At 37.9% G+C, this 15,894-nt stretch overlaps 1 protein-coding gene across 1 annotated transcript in view; it reads right to left on the bottom strand.

The window, feature by feature from the left end:
• The window catches only part of LOC131666951 (putative uncharacterized protein DDB_G0282133), a 1,302,717-nt gene that overhangs the window by 944,580 nt on the left and 342,243 nt on the right, over positions 1–15,894 (bottom strand). The window contains exon 5 of the mRNA XM_058940077.1: positions 11,511–11,634. Coding sequence (XP_058796060.1) covers positions 11,511–11,634 — 124 coding nt within the window. The remainder of the gene's footprint in view (positions 1–11,510; positions 11,635–15,894) is intronic.

The following is a 15,894-nucleotide window of genomic DNA, read 5'->3' as shown; positions in this document are numbered from 1 at the left end:
CAACAATACTAAGTGAACATGATGGTAATGCCGGTAGTGGGCCTGCAGTCGTATGAGTAGGTCTCTACGTCGGGCGACATCTAACGGTGAGAAAAGCAACTGGAGTTAAATGACAACAGAAGGTAACGGTAGTGATAAATGTCAAGATCACAAATCAAAAATTCACGCGGTGTGTAATGCGCGTGCGCGAAATTGACAAAAATGTTGCGCGTAGGTTTACAAGCGAATACCAAGCTAACCTCCAAAAAACGGAGCAAAATTTCAGAGCTACGCGAAAAAGAGTAGGATGCACACTTTCACACACTAACATACGCTTGATTTCGTGACATACTGATGAAGCGGTTGATAAAAGCTTGAAAGGACGTAGATGTAGTTGAGGTCCTGTGAATAGTCGAAGGCCCGGTCTGGCAGTGTTGACAGGTCAACAACGAAGACAGCTCAGTGAAGGCGAGTATCAGCTGTGATGTCACGTGACGAGTCAAGTCCCTCGTCTCCGACGCAGTGAGGGTCGAGACCGAGTCGTGGAAAAATCAGGCGGAAAAGCGAAATTCCCAGGCTCATGGAGGTGAGCCAAGTAGAAAACTCACGAAAAGCAAAGAGCCGACAGGAACCACCACCGCCTGAAAGCAAAGCCTTCGTCCTCGAAGGAAGAAAATGTGAGAAAACCAGCTTGAAGGAGGAGGAGAAAAAACAACGTCAGACTCGGATACGTACGAGAGAGAGAGAGAGACAAAATTCGAAAATTGCCGTGAAACCTAACGCTCGGCGCGAATACAAAAAATTACGCTCGCGATAGACAAAATACTTTCAAAAGTATTTTGTCGCGCAATAATAAAGGGAGGTGCACCTACCCTGCGGGGCAATTATGGTGATCAGCCGTAATTTTAGAGAATCAACGGTGCTCCTTGAATCAGCTGCGCTGCCTCTCTCAAAAATATCTGCTACTTTTGTTGCTGCTGCTTTAGATGCTGCTGCTGTGATGCTGTTGCTGAGATGCTGCTTGTTATCACTTGCGAACGCCAAAATTCCAGGAAACTTTCGATTTGCAAAATAACGGCGAAACACAGCGAAAACTATATGGAGATACTTTTCCAAAAGCAGCTGAGGCTTAACTGCCTATTTTCAAAACCTCGCGCGCCCTTTCTCTCTCTTAGTCGTTCGAACTAACATTATGAGTAGACGAATCATGAACGAACCGATTAATCGAATCGACTACCGTTGCAGGTGATACTGTAATAATATATATAATTAATACATATATGTAGTCCAGTCATTACGGTGTCCAAAAAAATAATTAAATATATATTTTTCAGAACAATTTAAGAACAGAAAATTTTTACTTTCGCCGCGGTAAAACGTATATAAAATGGAAAAAATAGTCTTGGTTTATGAGAGGTATCAGAACAATGTTTATGAACTATTTTAATGAAAAAGCCACTTTATTTAGTATTTTTTTATATCTTTATTTCTAGTTAGCGTATCAAGATGAGTTTTGCGATATTAGATTTATGAGAAATTTTAACACAAGGATCAATATTTATTGAAATTAAATTAATTTATTCTACCGACAATATCTTGCGTTTTTCATAGAAGTAGTAAAAATTATAAATGGTTATATACTGAATAAATGTGAATGAAAAAAAATGTAAATGTTGATAACAACATTTTTTGAATCAGTAGAACTTTTAATAATGAATAATACTGTTACGTCTTGGGCGTTAGCTACCTGTTAAACCTAACATTGAAGACGTACCAATTTGAAATCTAGTGAGTAAGACTCATTTATCTTTTACAGATATATTTTAGCTATGGTATAAACATACGGAGAAAGAGGAAGCAGAGAGATAAGTAAATGAGTGTTACTATACCTGAGATCTTATCAGGTTAAGATATTCGAAAATAGAGTAGTTTAGTGTTTTTCTGACCAAGTAATGTTTATTAAGGATTTAAGCAAATAGTTTAAGAACGTTTACAGCTGTCGTTACCAAATATATATAATTATATACAAATAAATTTACGATAAATGTACGTATGAGTGTAGTACGGAGATCTGACAAGGGAATCACCCCAACCCGACCTCACCGATTTAAATGATTTTGAGATATGTTGCAGTACTTGAAAAAAAATTATATACGAGGTGTGTTCAAAAAGTAAGGTGACTTTGTATTTTTAAGAAAAAATATTTATTTATTTATCAATATTTATGTTGTCCCCTTCAAAGTAATCCCCCTCAGATACAATACACTTATGCCAACGGTTTTTCCAATTCTCAAAGCACTTCTCATAAGCACTTTTCGGTATAGCCTTAAGCTCGTCCAGCGATGCAGTCTTTATCTCTTCAATCGTTGCAAATCTCCGTCCTTTCATAGGTCTCTTTAGTTTTGGGAACAAGAAAAAGTCACATGGGGCCAAATCCGATGAATATGCCAATACACGTTTGATAATTTAAAAGCCGCTATTGCAGCTGGTACGATAGTGCATGATCGAGATACACGGAAATGGGCATTGTAAGCTCCAAAAATTGTTGGCCATGAAGATATAAGATTTATGGCTTCTCAAAATTGGTTACTAAAATTTAAAAAAGCTGATAGAATAGTATCTAGAAAAATAAATAAATTTATCACCAAAAAAACATTATAAAGTAAAGAACTACAAACTAATGCTGATGCTTTTGTAGCTGATGTTAAATCATGTATACCAGAAATCGGCATTGCAAAATTTTATAATTCAGATCAGAGTGGTTTCCAATTAGAAATGCACTCGGGAAGAACATTAGTAGTTGAAGGAGAAAAGCAGGTGCAATGTCTGGTACAGTCGGTTTCACCGACAACGCACAGGAAACTTTTATCACCACTTTTTATAGTATTAAAAGAAAATAGTGGTCAATTCGGTCCCATAGTGGAATCTTCATTATTTAGACCAGAAAATGTACATGTGGAAGCATCTAAATTTGGAAAATTAACGACAAGTTAGTATATTTTTGTTTATTATAATGCAATGACAAAAAAATTTTGACATTTTTTATTTTAGATCATTTTAAAATTTGGTTGAAAGAAGTTTTTTACCCAAATGTTGGATCTTAATCTGTACTTTTACTCGACTCTTGGAGTGGACATTGCGATAAAGCTGTAAGGGAAACGATGTCGACAAACAAAATTGTTAATATAAAAAAAATCCCACAGGAACGACAGGGAACATCCAACCACTCGATGTTTATGGATTTCGTATCTGGAAAAACTTCGTTCGACGTTTATCAGATCAAGTAATTTTGATGGACTATGAAATGAATCTACATTTAAGAAATAACATCATAAAAATGCAGTCTCTAGTCCATAATCAGCTTTCTTCACCAAGATATACAAATATTTTTAAATACGCTTGGTATAAAAGTGGCTACATTGCTAAAAAACCAGCTAAAACAGATAACCCTGTTGATTTTAGTTTTGGAGATTCTTGCAATATACATTGCGAAGTAGAAGCATGTAAAAATGTTGCTATAATACGCTGTGGTTGGTGTAAAAGATAATTATGTTTAAAACACTTTTTCGATGATTATCATTTCTGTAAGGAATTCGTTGAATGATACATTTAAATTTACCAATAAATAAAAAAAAGAAAAAGATGAAAATTATTATGAAAAATCAAAATATATGTAGTGTCGCGTACGATGGCTCTTACGTAAATATATTTATGTATCTACATACGAATATAAATATATATGTATAGATCTATAAATGATAATTAGACCTCGTGTTATTCTCGTGTTTATTTTTAAGAGATATTTCTCGCCATTTTGGTACTATTAAAAAAAATGTAATAAACATATTTTTATTTGTCATAAATTATGTTTTAGCTACAGATATATTTTATAAAAAAAAATGGAATACCCAACGTACGGTGTAGAAATCAATTATTTTAGGAAAAAACAACTGATAAACTCCATTCTCTCAATGTTAAGTCTATTAGCCTACTTTTGGTTGGATAAGGGTGGTTTATGGGGATTTGGTGGGTTAGAGGCAGGTTGGTTAGTTGAGGTAGCTCGCTCAGGCGTAGGATTAAATTATTTCAGGAAATAACAAACGACTTAACACGTGTTTCCCAGGGTTAGGAGGTTTAGCCTGCTTGTGTTTCAGTAAGGGTGGTTTATAAGGGTGGGAGTTAGATAGGTTAGGGGTAGATGGATAAGAGGTATATAATTCAGCTGGGATAACTCGCTTATGGTGTAAAATTCAATTATTTCAAGAAATAACAAACGACTAAAGTTGCTTTTCCTAGGATTAGGTGGGTTAGCCTGTATGTGGTTCGGTAAGGGTGGTTTATAGGAGTTTGGTGGGTTAAAGGCAGGTTGGGTAGTTGAGGTAGCTCGCTCATGCATAGGATTAAATTATTTCAAGAAACAACAAACCACTAAACTTGTTTATCTCAGGGTTAGGTGGATTAACGTGCTGATAGTTTGACGGAGGTGGTTTCTAGGGGGAAAACACCCTTTAAACAATTTTTTTTTTTTTAAATCCGGAAACACGTCAATTTAATTTTGGTATTTTCTCATTATCAGTGCGATTTTTAAATCACTCGAGCTGATTTACTATATTACATGTCGTAGAACAGTACAAAAAAATAGTATATTTACCCCTATTAAAAAGGGGATTGCAACCCTTCGGTATAAATGTTATGTCCTTAAAAGCGCGTTTTTATAAGAAATTTTTTAACGTTGAGTTTACTGAAAAATATTCATTTTAGGGGTTGATTTTCAGGATGGATTTCACCCCTTAAAAGCCCTTATGGGCCGATAAAAAAAAGTACTACAACATATTACAAAATCATTGAAATCGGTGAGGTCGGGTTGGGGTCGTTCCCTTGTGAGATACAGTCCTTGATTTGAATTCTTACGAACTGCCCGCCACGGCGCTTGTGAGGTTCTTATAGCTCCCGCATTTATTTAATTTTCGATATTTGCACTTTTAAATAGATATTGCTTGCTATATCGCAATTTACATAGTAAGACATTAACTTTCTACATATTTGTTTGTAGCGAGAGTTCATGAGAGTGTAATAATATCTTACTACGTGTTGAGAATATGAGTTTCTTTAAAAGCTTGATTTTCAGAACTTTATATTGAAAGTTAAGAGACGTCGTAAAAGGTAACGGTTTAATCAATCATGATCGAGTTTAAAGTAGATATACACGGCTTCAAGACTTCCTTAAACGAGTTTGTGTTCAAGGAGATTGCAATCGTTTCTATAGAAGAAGATGCAACTTCTTCAGGATTCCTATTCAAACTACCTTGAACGTGGAGCTAATTATTGAAAAAATCAATCCGAAAATCATTAGTTGGTAAAGAAATTTCATGGTATTCCATGAGAATGTGACGATTTATCTTACGATGAGCTTTCAAAACTAATGAATAAAAATCTCTTTAGAGCTACTATTTTTGTCAAAGGCCTCGAAAAAAAAATTGGTTAAGGTATTTACTGATCAATGTGAAATAAATTTATTCTTTCTTACACATACAATTATAAAGGGTCATCTATATACAGGGTGGACCATTTTAAGTGAGCCAGTACGTTTTCTCGGAAACTAGTGGGGATAGGGAAAAATGTTTCAAACAAAAGTTGTCCAACTTGGAGGGGGACATACCCTCATGACCTTGCCTGTGTCCTTGGATGTAAGGTTCAAGGTCATTTCAAGGTCAACTTTGTTTTCTTAAACGGGACCCCCTACTTTTGACCCTGGATTTAGAAAGAACGGGAAATTCTACGTTCAGATGACCTATTATACGTGGGGTCTGGGATGACCCTCAAGGTTATTTGAAGGTCATTTTTATTTTTTTATGAGTGTAAGATTTACGAAAAATAGTTTCATACAAAAGTTGCTCAACTTGAGGACATACCCTTATGACCTTGCCTGTGACCTTGGAGGTCAGGTTCAAGATTATTTCAAGGTCAACTTTGTTTTTTTAAACGGGGCCCCTCATTTTGACCCCGGATTCGGAAAGACCGGAAATTCTACTCAACGTCTTGTTTAGCCGTCACGTGTGCGGTCTATGTTGCCCTGTTTATTCATGGTCGTAATGTATTAAAGTATTTTAGATTTACTATTTATTTACCAAATTAATCAATTGTTAATTACATGTGAAATATTTTACAGTAAGTGTTCAAAGACATTTCCTTCTCCTTGAATGCATAATTCAATTCTCCGATGAAAATTATCTAATGTCCTTAGTAGTACATCCTGCGGTATGTTTTGACATGCGATCCTGATCCTATCCATCATGTCTTCTCGGGTAGTTGGTTGTTCTTGATAAACGACATTCTTCAAGTATCCCCATAAGTAAAAGTCAGGAGATGTCAAGTCGGGAGATCGTGGTGGCCATGCAACTGGTCCACCGCGACCGATCCATCTACCATTGAATCTGTTGTCCAGGTAAGCTCTAACATTTCTGTGGAAATGCGCAGGAACTCCATCTAACTGCATCCACATTCTCAGTCTTGTTTGGAGGTCAACTTCTTCCAATAGTGCATCTACTTCATTTTGTAAAAATCGAGAAAAGTTTTCCCCATTGACATTTCCCTCAAAAAAGTAAGGTCCAATCACATGTCCATTGATAATGCCACACCACACGTTGACGCTCCAACGATGCTGATGATTTATGTGTCGATGCCAATGAGGATTTTCAGCTGACCAATAATGACAGTTGTGCCTGTTGAGCTCCTCATTATTTTTGAATGTAGCTTCGTCAGAGAATATGACATTACGGAAAAAAGTTCTGTCGTTTTGAATCATTTCTCTTGCCCAACGACAAAACTCCAGTCGTCTTTCCATATCATCTGGTGTGATGGCTTGAGTGAGAGTGATGTGATATGGTCGGAATTTTTGGCTTCTCAAAATTCTCACGACAGTTTGCTTTGGTATGCCAGTTTCTCTTTTAATTTTTAATGTACTAATATGAGGATTGTTATGAATAATTGCCAATATCACAAGCACGCGAACATCATTCTCATCGTAAGTATGATGTCTTCGCGTACGAAAGAAATGTCCTTGTTGAGCTTTCACATGAACCCTTCGAATGGTGTTACGATTAGGGTGTCTTCGGTACGGGAAACGTTCTTGATAAAGTCTTGCAGCTCTACGATAATTCCCTCCGGCTAGACCAAGAATAATAATCATGTCAACACGTTCACGCGCAGTATAATCCGGCATACTCCGAAACAAAAGGCTTTTGATTTAATTTTTAATAAAAATTTGTAACAAAAAAATTCTCTTCAATGAACACAAAATCTTTATTCAGTGAAATAAACGAATAAACTAAGCTGCTGTATCAAAAAATAATTTTTGTTTTGGGAGAATGAAGAGATTCGATAAGCCAAACCATACAATGACAGATATTCTATCTTCACGGTAAATGTTACTTTTATGGGGTAAAATGGATGGTTAAGCTAGAAAAGCATACGGCCTTGCGCTAGCATATGATAAAAGGGGCGAATCAACGCTTTCCGAATCCGGGGTCAAAATGAGGGGCCCTGTTTAATAAAACAAAGTTGACCTTGAAAAAATCTTGAACCTGACCTCCAAGGTCACAGGCAAGGTCATAAGGGTATGTCCTCAAGTTGAGCAACTTTTGTATGAAACTATTTTTCGTAAATCTTACACTCGTAAAAAAATAAAAATGACCTTCAAATAACCTTGAGGGTCACTCCAGACCCCACGTATAATAGGTCATCTGAACGTAGAATTTCCCGTTCTTTCCAAATCCAGGGTCAAAAATAGGGGGTCCCGTTTAAGAAAACAAAATTGACCTTGAAATGACCTTGAACCTTACATCCAAGGACACAGGCAAGGTCATGAGGGTATGTCCCCCTCCAAGTTGGACAACTTTTGTTTGAAACATTTTTCGCTATCCCCACTAGTTTCCGAGAAAACGTACTGGCTCACTTAAAATGGTCCACCCTGTATATTATTATTATTTTATTTCCTTCAGTCAAGATCCAATCAAACCAAACTTTTTCTTTATGCAGTAACTACACCGAGTGTCACTCAAATTCATCGTGTGCTTGAAAAATGCACTTGCTATGACCAAATGGATGCTTCCTCGTCAAAAATACAATAAGTTATTATTTATAATAACACTATTATTTGATGTATCAAATTTTATGTAATTTAAAATAAAAACAAAATAAATATTGATTTATTAAAAAAAAAAGTCTTTTCGACCTGATTTTAATTATGAAATAAATATGTTAGTATAAACAATTTAAAATATTTAATCCTTTTTGAGAAAATTAATTAAATGATTAATAGTACAATAATACATCCGCGCTGCTTAAATAAAAAATGTTTTATAAAAGAAAATTTATATAAAATATGCATAAACACGTCTCGTAATTACTTGGTGACATATCGGACAGTAATTGAGTTTTACTACACGCCGCATAAACAAGATGTCCGCATGTAGAAAGACTACACCATTTATCACATCCAAACAAATTTTGCAAACATTAAATTCAAACCATCGTAAAGTACGAGATAATTACTTTTAATACAAAATGATCATGTCAGTCTTTTATTTCAACCTAGTGAATGTAACTTAATTAAAAAATACCTACGTTATACTTACCTATTGACTCTGCTGCAAATTGGATACAAAAAAAGAAAAAATAAACTAGTCACATTTATTAATAATTTTTTGTTGTTTAGCACTAAAAAATGGTGTTTTATTGAAATTTAATGAATTTTTTCAAATATAATTCTTTTATTTAATGAACAAATAGTTTACCATATATTGTGATTTAGCACTGAAAAGTGCTGTTTTATATGTTAAATAAAAAATAATAACAATTGAATAGCTGCGCGACCGCCTTAGAAAAAGGTCTTCAAAAAGGTTTGCTCAAGTCGTTGCAGATATACCACCCACGGCCTGTCCGATGAACTGATTTTTACGACTTGCTGTGTGAAAAGAAAAGCGCACGCGCGATCAAGAACACATATTAATATTAATCCTATTTGACTTAGCTACTCCGGTTACTCATCGACTTATGCGCGCGACAAAATCTGTACTCTTACATAATCCCCAAAGTCAAGTTGGTGAGGTTTAATCATTTATTTGCTTATTTGGTCTTATTTATTTATTTTTCACTGTTTATCTTGGCCTGATTTATTTTACTACGATTTTTGAAGGCACGTTGACGATTGTGGATTGTGCATATAACTATTTTACACATGAACTATTGTGTGCAGTATAGTATGGTAGAGTATATCCATACATCAATAGAAAATAGTAGCGGATATATGCTAGACAAAACAAAAATGAAGAATGTGAGGGGTGGTTGAAATAAGACGGAAAAAATGAATTAGAAGGTTCTTTTTTCGATTTCAAAACGAAAGAAAAACAGTAAATGATTTTCTTCCGATTTTGAGAAAATCTTCATTGGAAATAACTATATATTTTTTTTATTTACAGCCGTCCGTTTCCATTATCGCCATACATGTATTTCTATCATTTATATAATATATAATATATGTTATATATCATATATTATATATTATATATTAATATATTAATAGTCATAATATTAATATATTAATATAATTACATATAATATTATAAATATATATACTGCAACGGTAGTCGATTCGATCAATCGATCCTTTTGCGATTCGGTAGCACTCGCGATGCTAGAGCGAACGTCGAAGAGAGAGAGGGGGCGCGTGAGAGTTCAAAGTTTCAGTTAAGCCTCGACTGCTACTTGCGAAAGTACCGCCAATTAGTTTCACTGTCTCTCACTCCCCGTATTATTATTAATCATTGTAAATCCTATTTACGTGCGTTAGTCTTTCGGCTCGTCCAAGACTGTAATTTTCTAGTCATAAATAATATTAATTTTATTCGCCGTATTACGTTATTTCGTTTCCTATTAATTTAACGGATCTATCACAGGATAAATTTTAAACCGGTTTCATCTAGGGGATTAGTTGGAATAAACATTAGGTTACCCACACCTAAGATAGATCAAGTGTCATAAGTCAGGTGACTTAAGGTGAGTTCAACTCTATTGGAAAGAAGACACTGGAATGAAAGTATCAAATGTAAAGGCGAGTACACGTATACTCATACGGATTTAACGGAGCGGTGGTTAGCTCTGAATCGTGGGAGTTTGTGCTTTAATAAATCCCTTTTGTACTAGCTAATCCACTCCGTTACAATACATATAAATGTAAATATATATTGCAACGGTAGTCGATTCGATCAATCGATACGTTCATGATTTGGTAGCACTCGCGATGCTAGAGCAAACGATTAAGAGAGAGAGAGGGGGCGTTCGACAGTTTAATTTTCAATATAGCCTCAGCTGTTCGTTAGAATTCCGCCAAATTTTTCCCCGTATTTTTCGTGCATTTTCCTTGCCTTTCACCGAGTGGAAGTTTTAGATTTTTTGGTACGAGTGTGCGTGATGGAAGTGGACAATCAGCAACAGCTACTTTGACACTAGCGGACGGAAGTAGCTCACAACAGCAACGAGGCAGTAGCAATCGATCTCTGTGACCGAGGCAGCGCAGCAGATTCTCCAGGAGCTCAATTAACTTAGGTAATAAACGGTTACGACTGATCACCGTAATCGTACCGCAGGGTAGGTGCACCACATTTATTTCCGTGCGACGCTAATAATTCCGCGCGTTTATTTGTGAGCGACCTTACCCTTTTCGCATTCGCGTCGAGTGTTATAGTTCGCGGTAGAATTTCGAATTCTCTCTCTTTCTCTCTCCCCGGATAATTGTAAATCCTATACGCGTGCGCAAGTTTTTCGGCCCACAAAAGACTAATTTTATTTATTATAAAAGTTTTAATTTTATTCGCCGCCTGACGATTTAATTTTATTCTCCCTTTAACGAATCCGTCACCTGGTGTTTTTCTTTTAATCGATTTCATCTAGGGAATAGTTGAAGTAAACATTAGGTTACTCACACCTAAGATAAAGCAAGTGTCACCAGGCAGGTGACTTAAGGTGAGTTTAACTATGTTGGAAAGGAGACATTGGAGCGAAAGTATCAATCATAAAGGCGAACACACGTTTACTCATACGTGATTAACGGAGCGGCGGTTACCTCTGCATCGTGGAAGATTGTTCTTTAATAAACCCAAGTTGTGTCAGTTAACCCCCCCCCCCCCCCGCCCCGTTAGAATATTAAAAATTATATATGTATACAGGGTGGACCATTTTTAAATTTCTTGATCTTCATTATTATGTGGATTTAATGGAAAAGTGAGACTATAAAGTGCCACTATAAGGTAACGCCTGTACTCAAGTAGAATTTGTGTTTTTTGCCGTACGTTTAGAATTCGCATAGACGTAGAAAATTATGATTAATGCATACAGTTACCTAGTTAGCATCTGCAGTATTCAAAATGAATATATTTCTTGTAGTAACAAATACAATAACAATTATGACAGTATTTCATTATTATTTTCATTTCAAAAGTAATTAAGATGAAAGAGTGTTGTCAATTACTTACCGAAAGGTATCTCAAAACGGCAGTCTATGAGAAGTATATGTCCAGTTGAACACTTAGTACCAACTACATCATTACCTTTCATTTCTAATTCTGAATCAAGACTTATCCATTTTTCGGAAAAACTCTGAAATATGATTAATAAAAAGTTTTAGCAATTTTACCATAATCAGTTATCATAAAAAAACTAGATGAGATATATGGGGGAAAAGATAATTCGGGCAAGTCAGCAACTAACTTTCCAACGTTTAATAAACAACAATATAATATTTTCTATGGAAATATTTCATAAAAGAAAACTGTATTTTTAGAAAGAAACTACATTAGCGGAGTGATTCTCAAAAGAATCACATAAACTATATGATTTTGATTGTTTTAAAAATATTAATTTATTATATTTTATGATGAAAGAACTTTTTCCCTTCCAATTTATTATAATCAATATGTAAAAGAAATTTTATTATTTGAAAGATGTATTATCAAACATGTGTGAAAATTAAAAAAATAACTAAAACTTCATTCTTAAAGATCAACAAAGAATAATCAAGTCTGAAATATGTTCATACTAAAATTGTTATTACGTAATATATTGTTAACAGAATATTATTAACATGAAGAGGTGACATCGGCGGAAGCGCAGTCCGATTGGCAATGGCGCCCTGACGATGACCTGCACCGGCTTGGGAGTAGCTGGAGCGTGACTCGCGCTTCTCCGGCATGGAATCTTGGTTTTGGCTGCCTTCGGCCTTGGCAGACAATTCTTAATGCTGGTGACCAAGTGACAAACGAGCGCCGAGGTTGAATCTGCTTCCTTGATAATGGTTAGCTCATTAGACAATTATTCCTCATTTCATGCGTCGATCGACTATCGATTCGGCGGCCTTCTCATTACTCACCTTGCGCCTCACTAACTTTTTTCTCTTCTCCCTTCATACTTTTGTCTTGTCGCCATGCGCTGCTCCTCTTCCCACTTATTCTTAGCCAAACTGCGCGAGATCCATCTGTAGAAAAAAACAATAATATTTAAACTCAGTTGACTTGAAACAAAACACACACACACACACAAAATCACAATTATCTCGTGTAATTTTTTTTATTTTTTTCTAATTTTATCGACAAACCGAGCTTCCAGTAACTTTCTTTTCCTCAGTGCAAGCTGACTAAGAATGAAATTCGAAGACTGCTGCTGTTGCTGCTGCTGCTGCTGCTCGCTACTTATCGTCAACGTTGCTGGTAACTTTGTCTCGATGAGAATGAGCTGCGAAGCCTCGGATGTCGATTGATATAACCCGTCCTCCACTCCGCTCTTTTTCGGCGACGGCGACTCGACAGCGGCGGCGGCGGTGGCCAGCGGCTCGGCGGCGTCGGCTGGCGTCTCGATGGTGGTGGTGGTGGTGTTGGTGGTGGCGGTGGCGGCGGCGATGACGGCCGCGGCGTCGGCGGCGGCAGCAGCGACCGTTGGCTCGACTGCGATCATTCCCAACGCCTCTATCCGCCCCTCCCTCTCCACCAATGGAATGCCGTAATGGCCCCAAGGAAGCGTATCGGTGGTTCCGGGCAACAAGAAGCGTTTATCGTCGTGCGCGCTGAGCGCGATCTTTGTTTGTTTCTCGCTGTACAACTGATGATAACGCGATCTGATGGACTTTTGCTGTCGGCTCAAAATCACATTTTCTCGGAGACATTTGACGTAGTCAGCGAACGTAATCGTGGTATTCAGCACCGAATTCTTGATTCCCTTTGCCTTCTTTATCGCATCTCTATTCCGAACTCTCACGCTGTACATTTTGCTTCCGAGTCCCACGAACTCGAGCATGAGCATTCCGGCGTTCTCGTCCTTCATCTTACCGACCACCCTTTTATTGGCTCTGGGAATCGCGAAGCGATTCGGCTCTGGAAAATCCGACGTATCGAATTCGCGAATATCACGACGCATGACCTCGTACATGTCTACATTGGTGATCTCGTACACGAGACTGTCCGTGTCGGTGTACAGAAGCTTGCAACGCTCCTCGCCAACGGCGGCACCGCCCATGTAGTCGTAGTGGAATCGATACACGAGCGTCTTGGACAAGTCGAGAACAGCAAGACCTATGTAAATGGGTTTTCTCACGGTGATTTCCGTACGCAATAGTTGAATCGCCACCAGTTCGTCGTCGAAAATGTCGCTACTGTGGAAATTTGGTCGAGCTATCAGAGCCTCGGCACCGTATCGCCCCTCCCACTTGTTCATCAACTTCACGTCGATGCGTTTCTTCTCGTTTTCCATGGTCTTGCCGTACACCGCATTGTTGAACAGTTTGTACAGCATTTTTTCGAATTCGTTTGCCGCTCGCTTACGCAACTCGCTATTCAAATCGATGTACGTCTTGAGCCATGGACTCTGTTTAAACTTTAAAAACCCGATGTATCTTTGCGAGGTGCAAGCCATGCCCTATTGCTTGTTTTAGAGCTCTGTAGTGGATTACGTAACGCTCCTTATTATGGAGAGTCGTCATGAGCTTTTTCTGCTTGGATTACGGAGCGGCTTTGTGCTCCGGACAAAATGGCATATCTCTGTGCGCATCGTGAATTTCTTCTGGATACTCCAAATCCACCTCGAGTATGTAACCGAGGGCTGAGTCATTGGGAATATTGAAGGAAAAGTTGGCGGCGGCGGCGGCGTCAATGTCGCACCATTCGAAATCACCGAGTGGAAGTGGCTCGGTCATACTCCAACCGTAAAGGTTATTGACGTCAAAATACATCAAATATTTATCATCTTTCTGTGGATCGTACTTGTCGTCGTCATCGTCGTGGCCCTGTATGGATTGTTCGCGGCAGCGTACCTGTTACAACACTGACTAATTCCACCGCGAATGCCGCGCTCGACAAACATGAGCATGTCGATATCCGTCAAGAGCTCCAACCTTACACCCGTATACTTCAACATGGCGTCCCAACTCAATCCGGGCGTCGTATAGTAGTGGGCCGGATCCAAACGATACGCCGTTCGACACTTGGCTCTAAAATTTTCAAAAACTTCGGCCAACAAGAGAACGTCCGTCTTGAGATACAAATCCGAATAGTTGCTGAGATCGGCGATGTCGAACGTTCTCCAAACGTTCTCCGCGTGACTGTACTCCTCGTGGCTGATATCCGAATCGTACAGACTGCTGTAAAAATCTTGCTTTCGTGGAAGCGTCGTCGTCTCCTCGAGTTTTGTAAACGACGACACATAGTCATACGGAAATACACCTTTTCTCTTGAGTAGGGCAATCTGCGGCAGTGTGTATCCGTCATCTTGCTGAAAATGTCGCTCTAGAATATCGTGTTTTTCCAAGTACGACGATAGTTTGTCGAACGAAGACGCCATAAATCGAAACGAATCGACGAAACGCAGCTTTATATCGGTACCTTCCACGTACTTCGTAAAAGATATGTATTTTTCCTTGGTTTGAGGAATGAGGCTCACTCGACCGGGAAATTCGTTCGCGATTTCCCGGATAAATAGATGCGCATCGTATCTGCTGAGATTGTGAAAAAAACGGGTATAGTTCGCGATTCTTGATAAGCAGTGTTACACGTGCTGTGAGCAGCTCCACGATACTTTCCCGTAAAGTGACAATGATCGCGAACTTTTCTGTCTTTTTTTTTTTCATTCTCGACAAAAGGCCTATGACATATACGATATGACATAGCGTAGCACGAAGAAAGCTAAATGCCTCTTGGAACGTTAAATTTTCCATAGGCTGCGGGCTTCTGTACAACTCTTGCAGATACTTGGCCAAATCGTGAAGATTGCGAACGAACCACTTGGCTGGACCAAAGTCATCGACGGTTTTCTGTCTGTAGCTTCGATAACGCGAAAGAGAGTCATCGTAGCTACACTTGACGAAAAAGCCAACGCAGTACGGTTTGTGACGTTGATAGATCCGCTCGTCGTTGGACACCGCTTCCAAGAGACTCTCAAAATCGGCGTACACGACGAACGGTACCGCGCACTCATTTTTAAAGTTTTCAAATTGTAAATATTTATCCTTGACACTGGGAAGCACAATTTTACAAATATTCACATTTTTACAGTTGATCTCGTGCGTTTTCAATCTCTCTTCAGTTAGAAAATAGTGCAAGCAACGATCGCATATGTACGACTTACATTTGCGAAATGACAACTGTCGATATATCAATCGAGATAAGTCTTTTATCCAAACATAGTGCACTTTGTATGGTATACCGGAACGTTCTATTTGCTGCTGCTGTTGCTGCTGCTGCTGCTGCTGCTTTTCGTTCACATCGATATAATAATTTTCCACTAGAAGAAGATTCACGTGCCTGTCTTTTTTCTCATCGGTCAAATGTTGCGGTAACACATCGTAGGACCCATTATTCAAATTTAAAAAGTACA

The sequence above is a fragment of the Phymastichus coffea genome, unplaced genomic scaffold, assembly GCF_024137745.1.
Source record: "Phymastichus coffea isolate CEN01 unplaced genomic scaffold, Cenicafe_Pcof_1.1 PCOF00004, whole genome shotgun sequence".
NCBI lineage: Eukaryota > Metazoa > Arthropoda > Insecta > Hymenoptera > Eulophidae > Phymastichus > Phymastichus coffea.
This window is presented reverse-complemented; position numbering and strand designations above follow the sequence as displayed.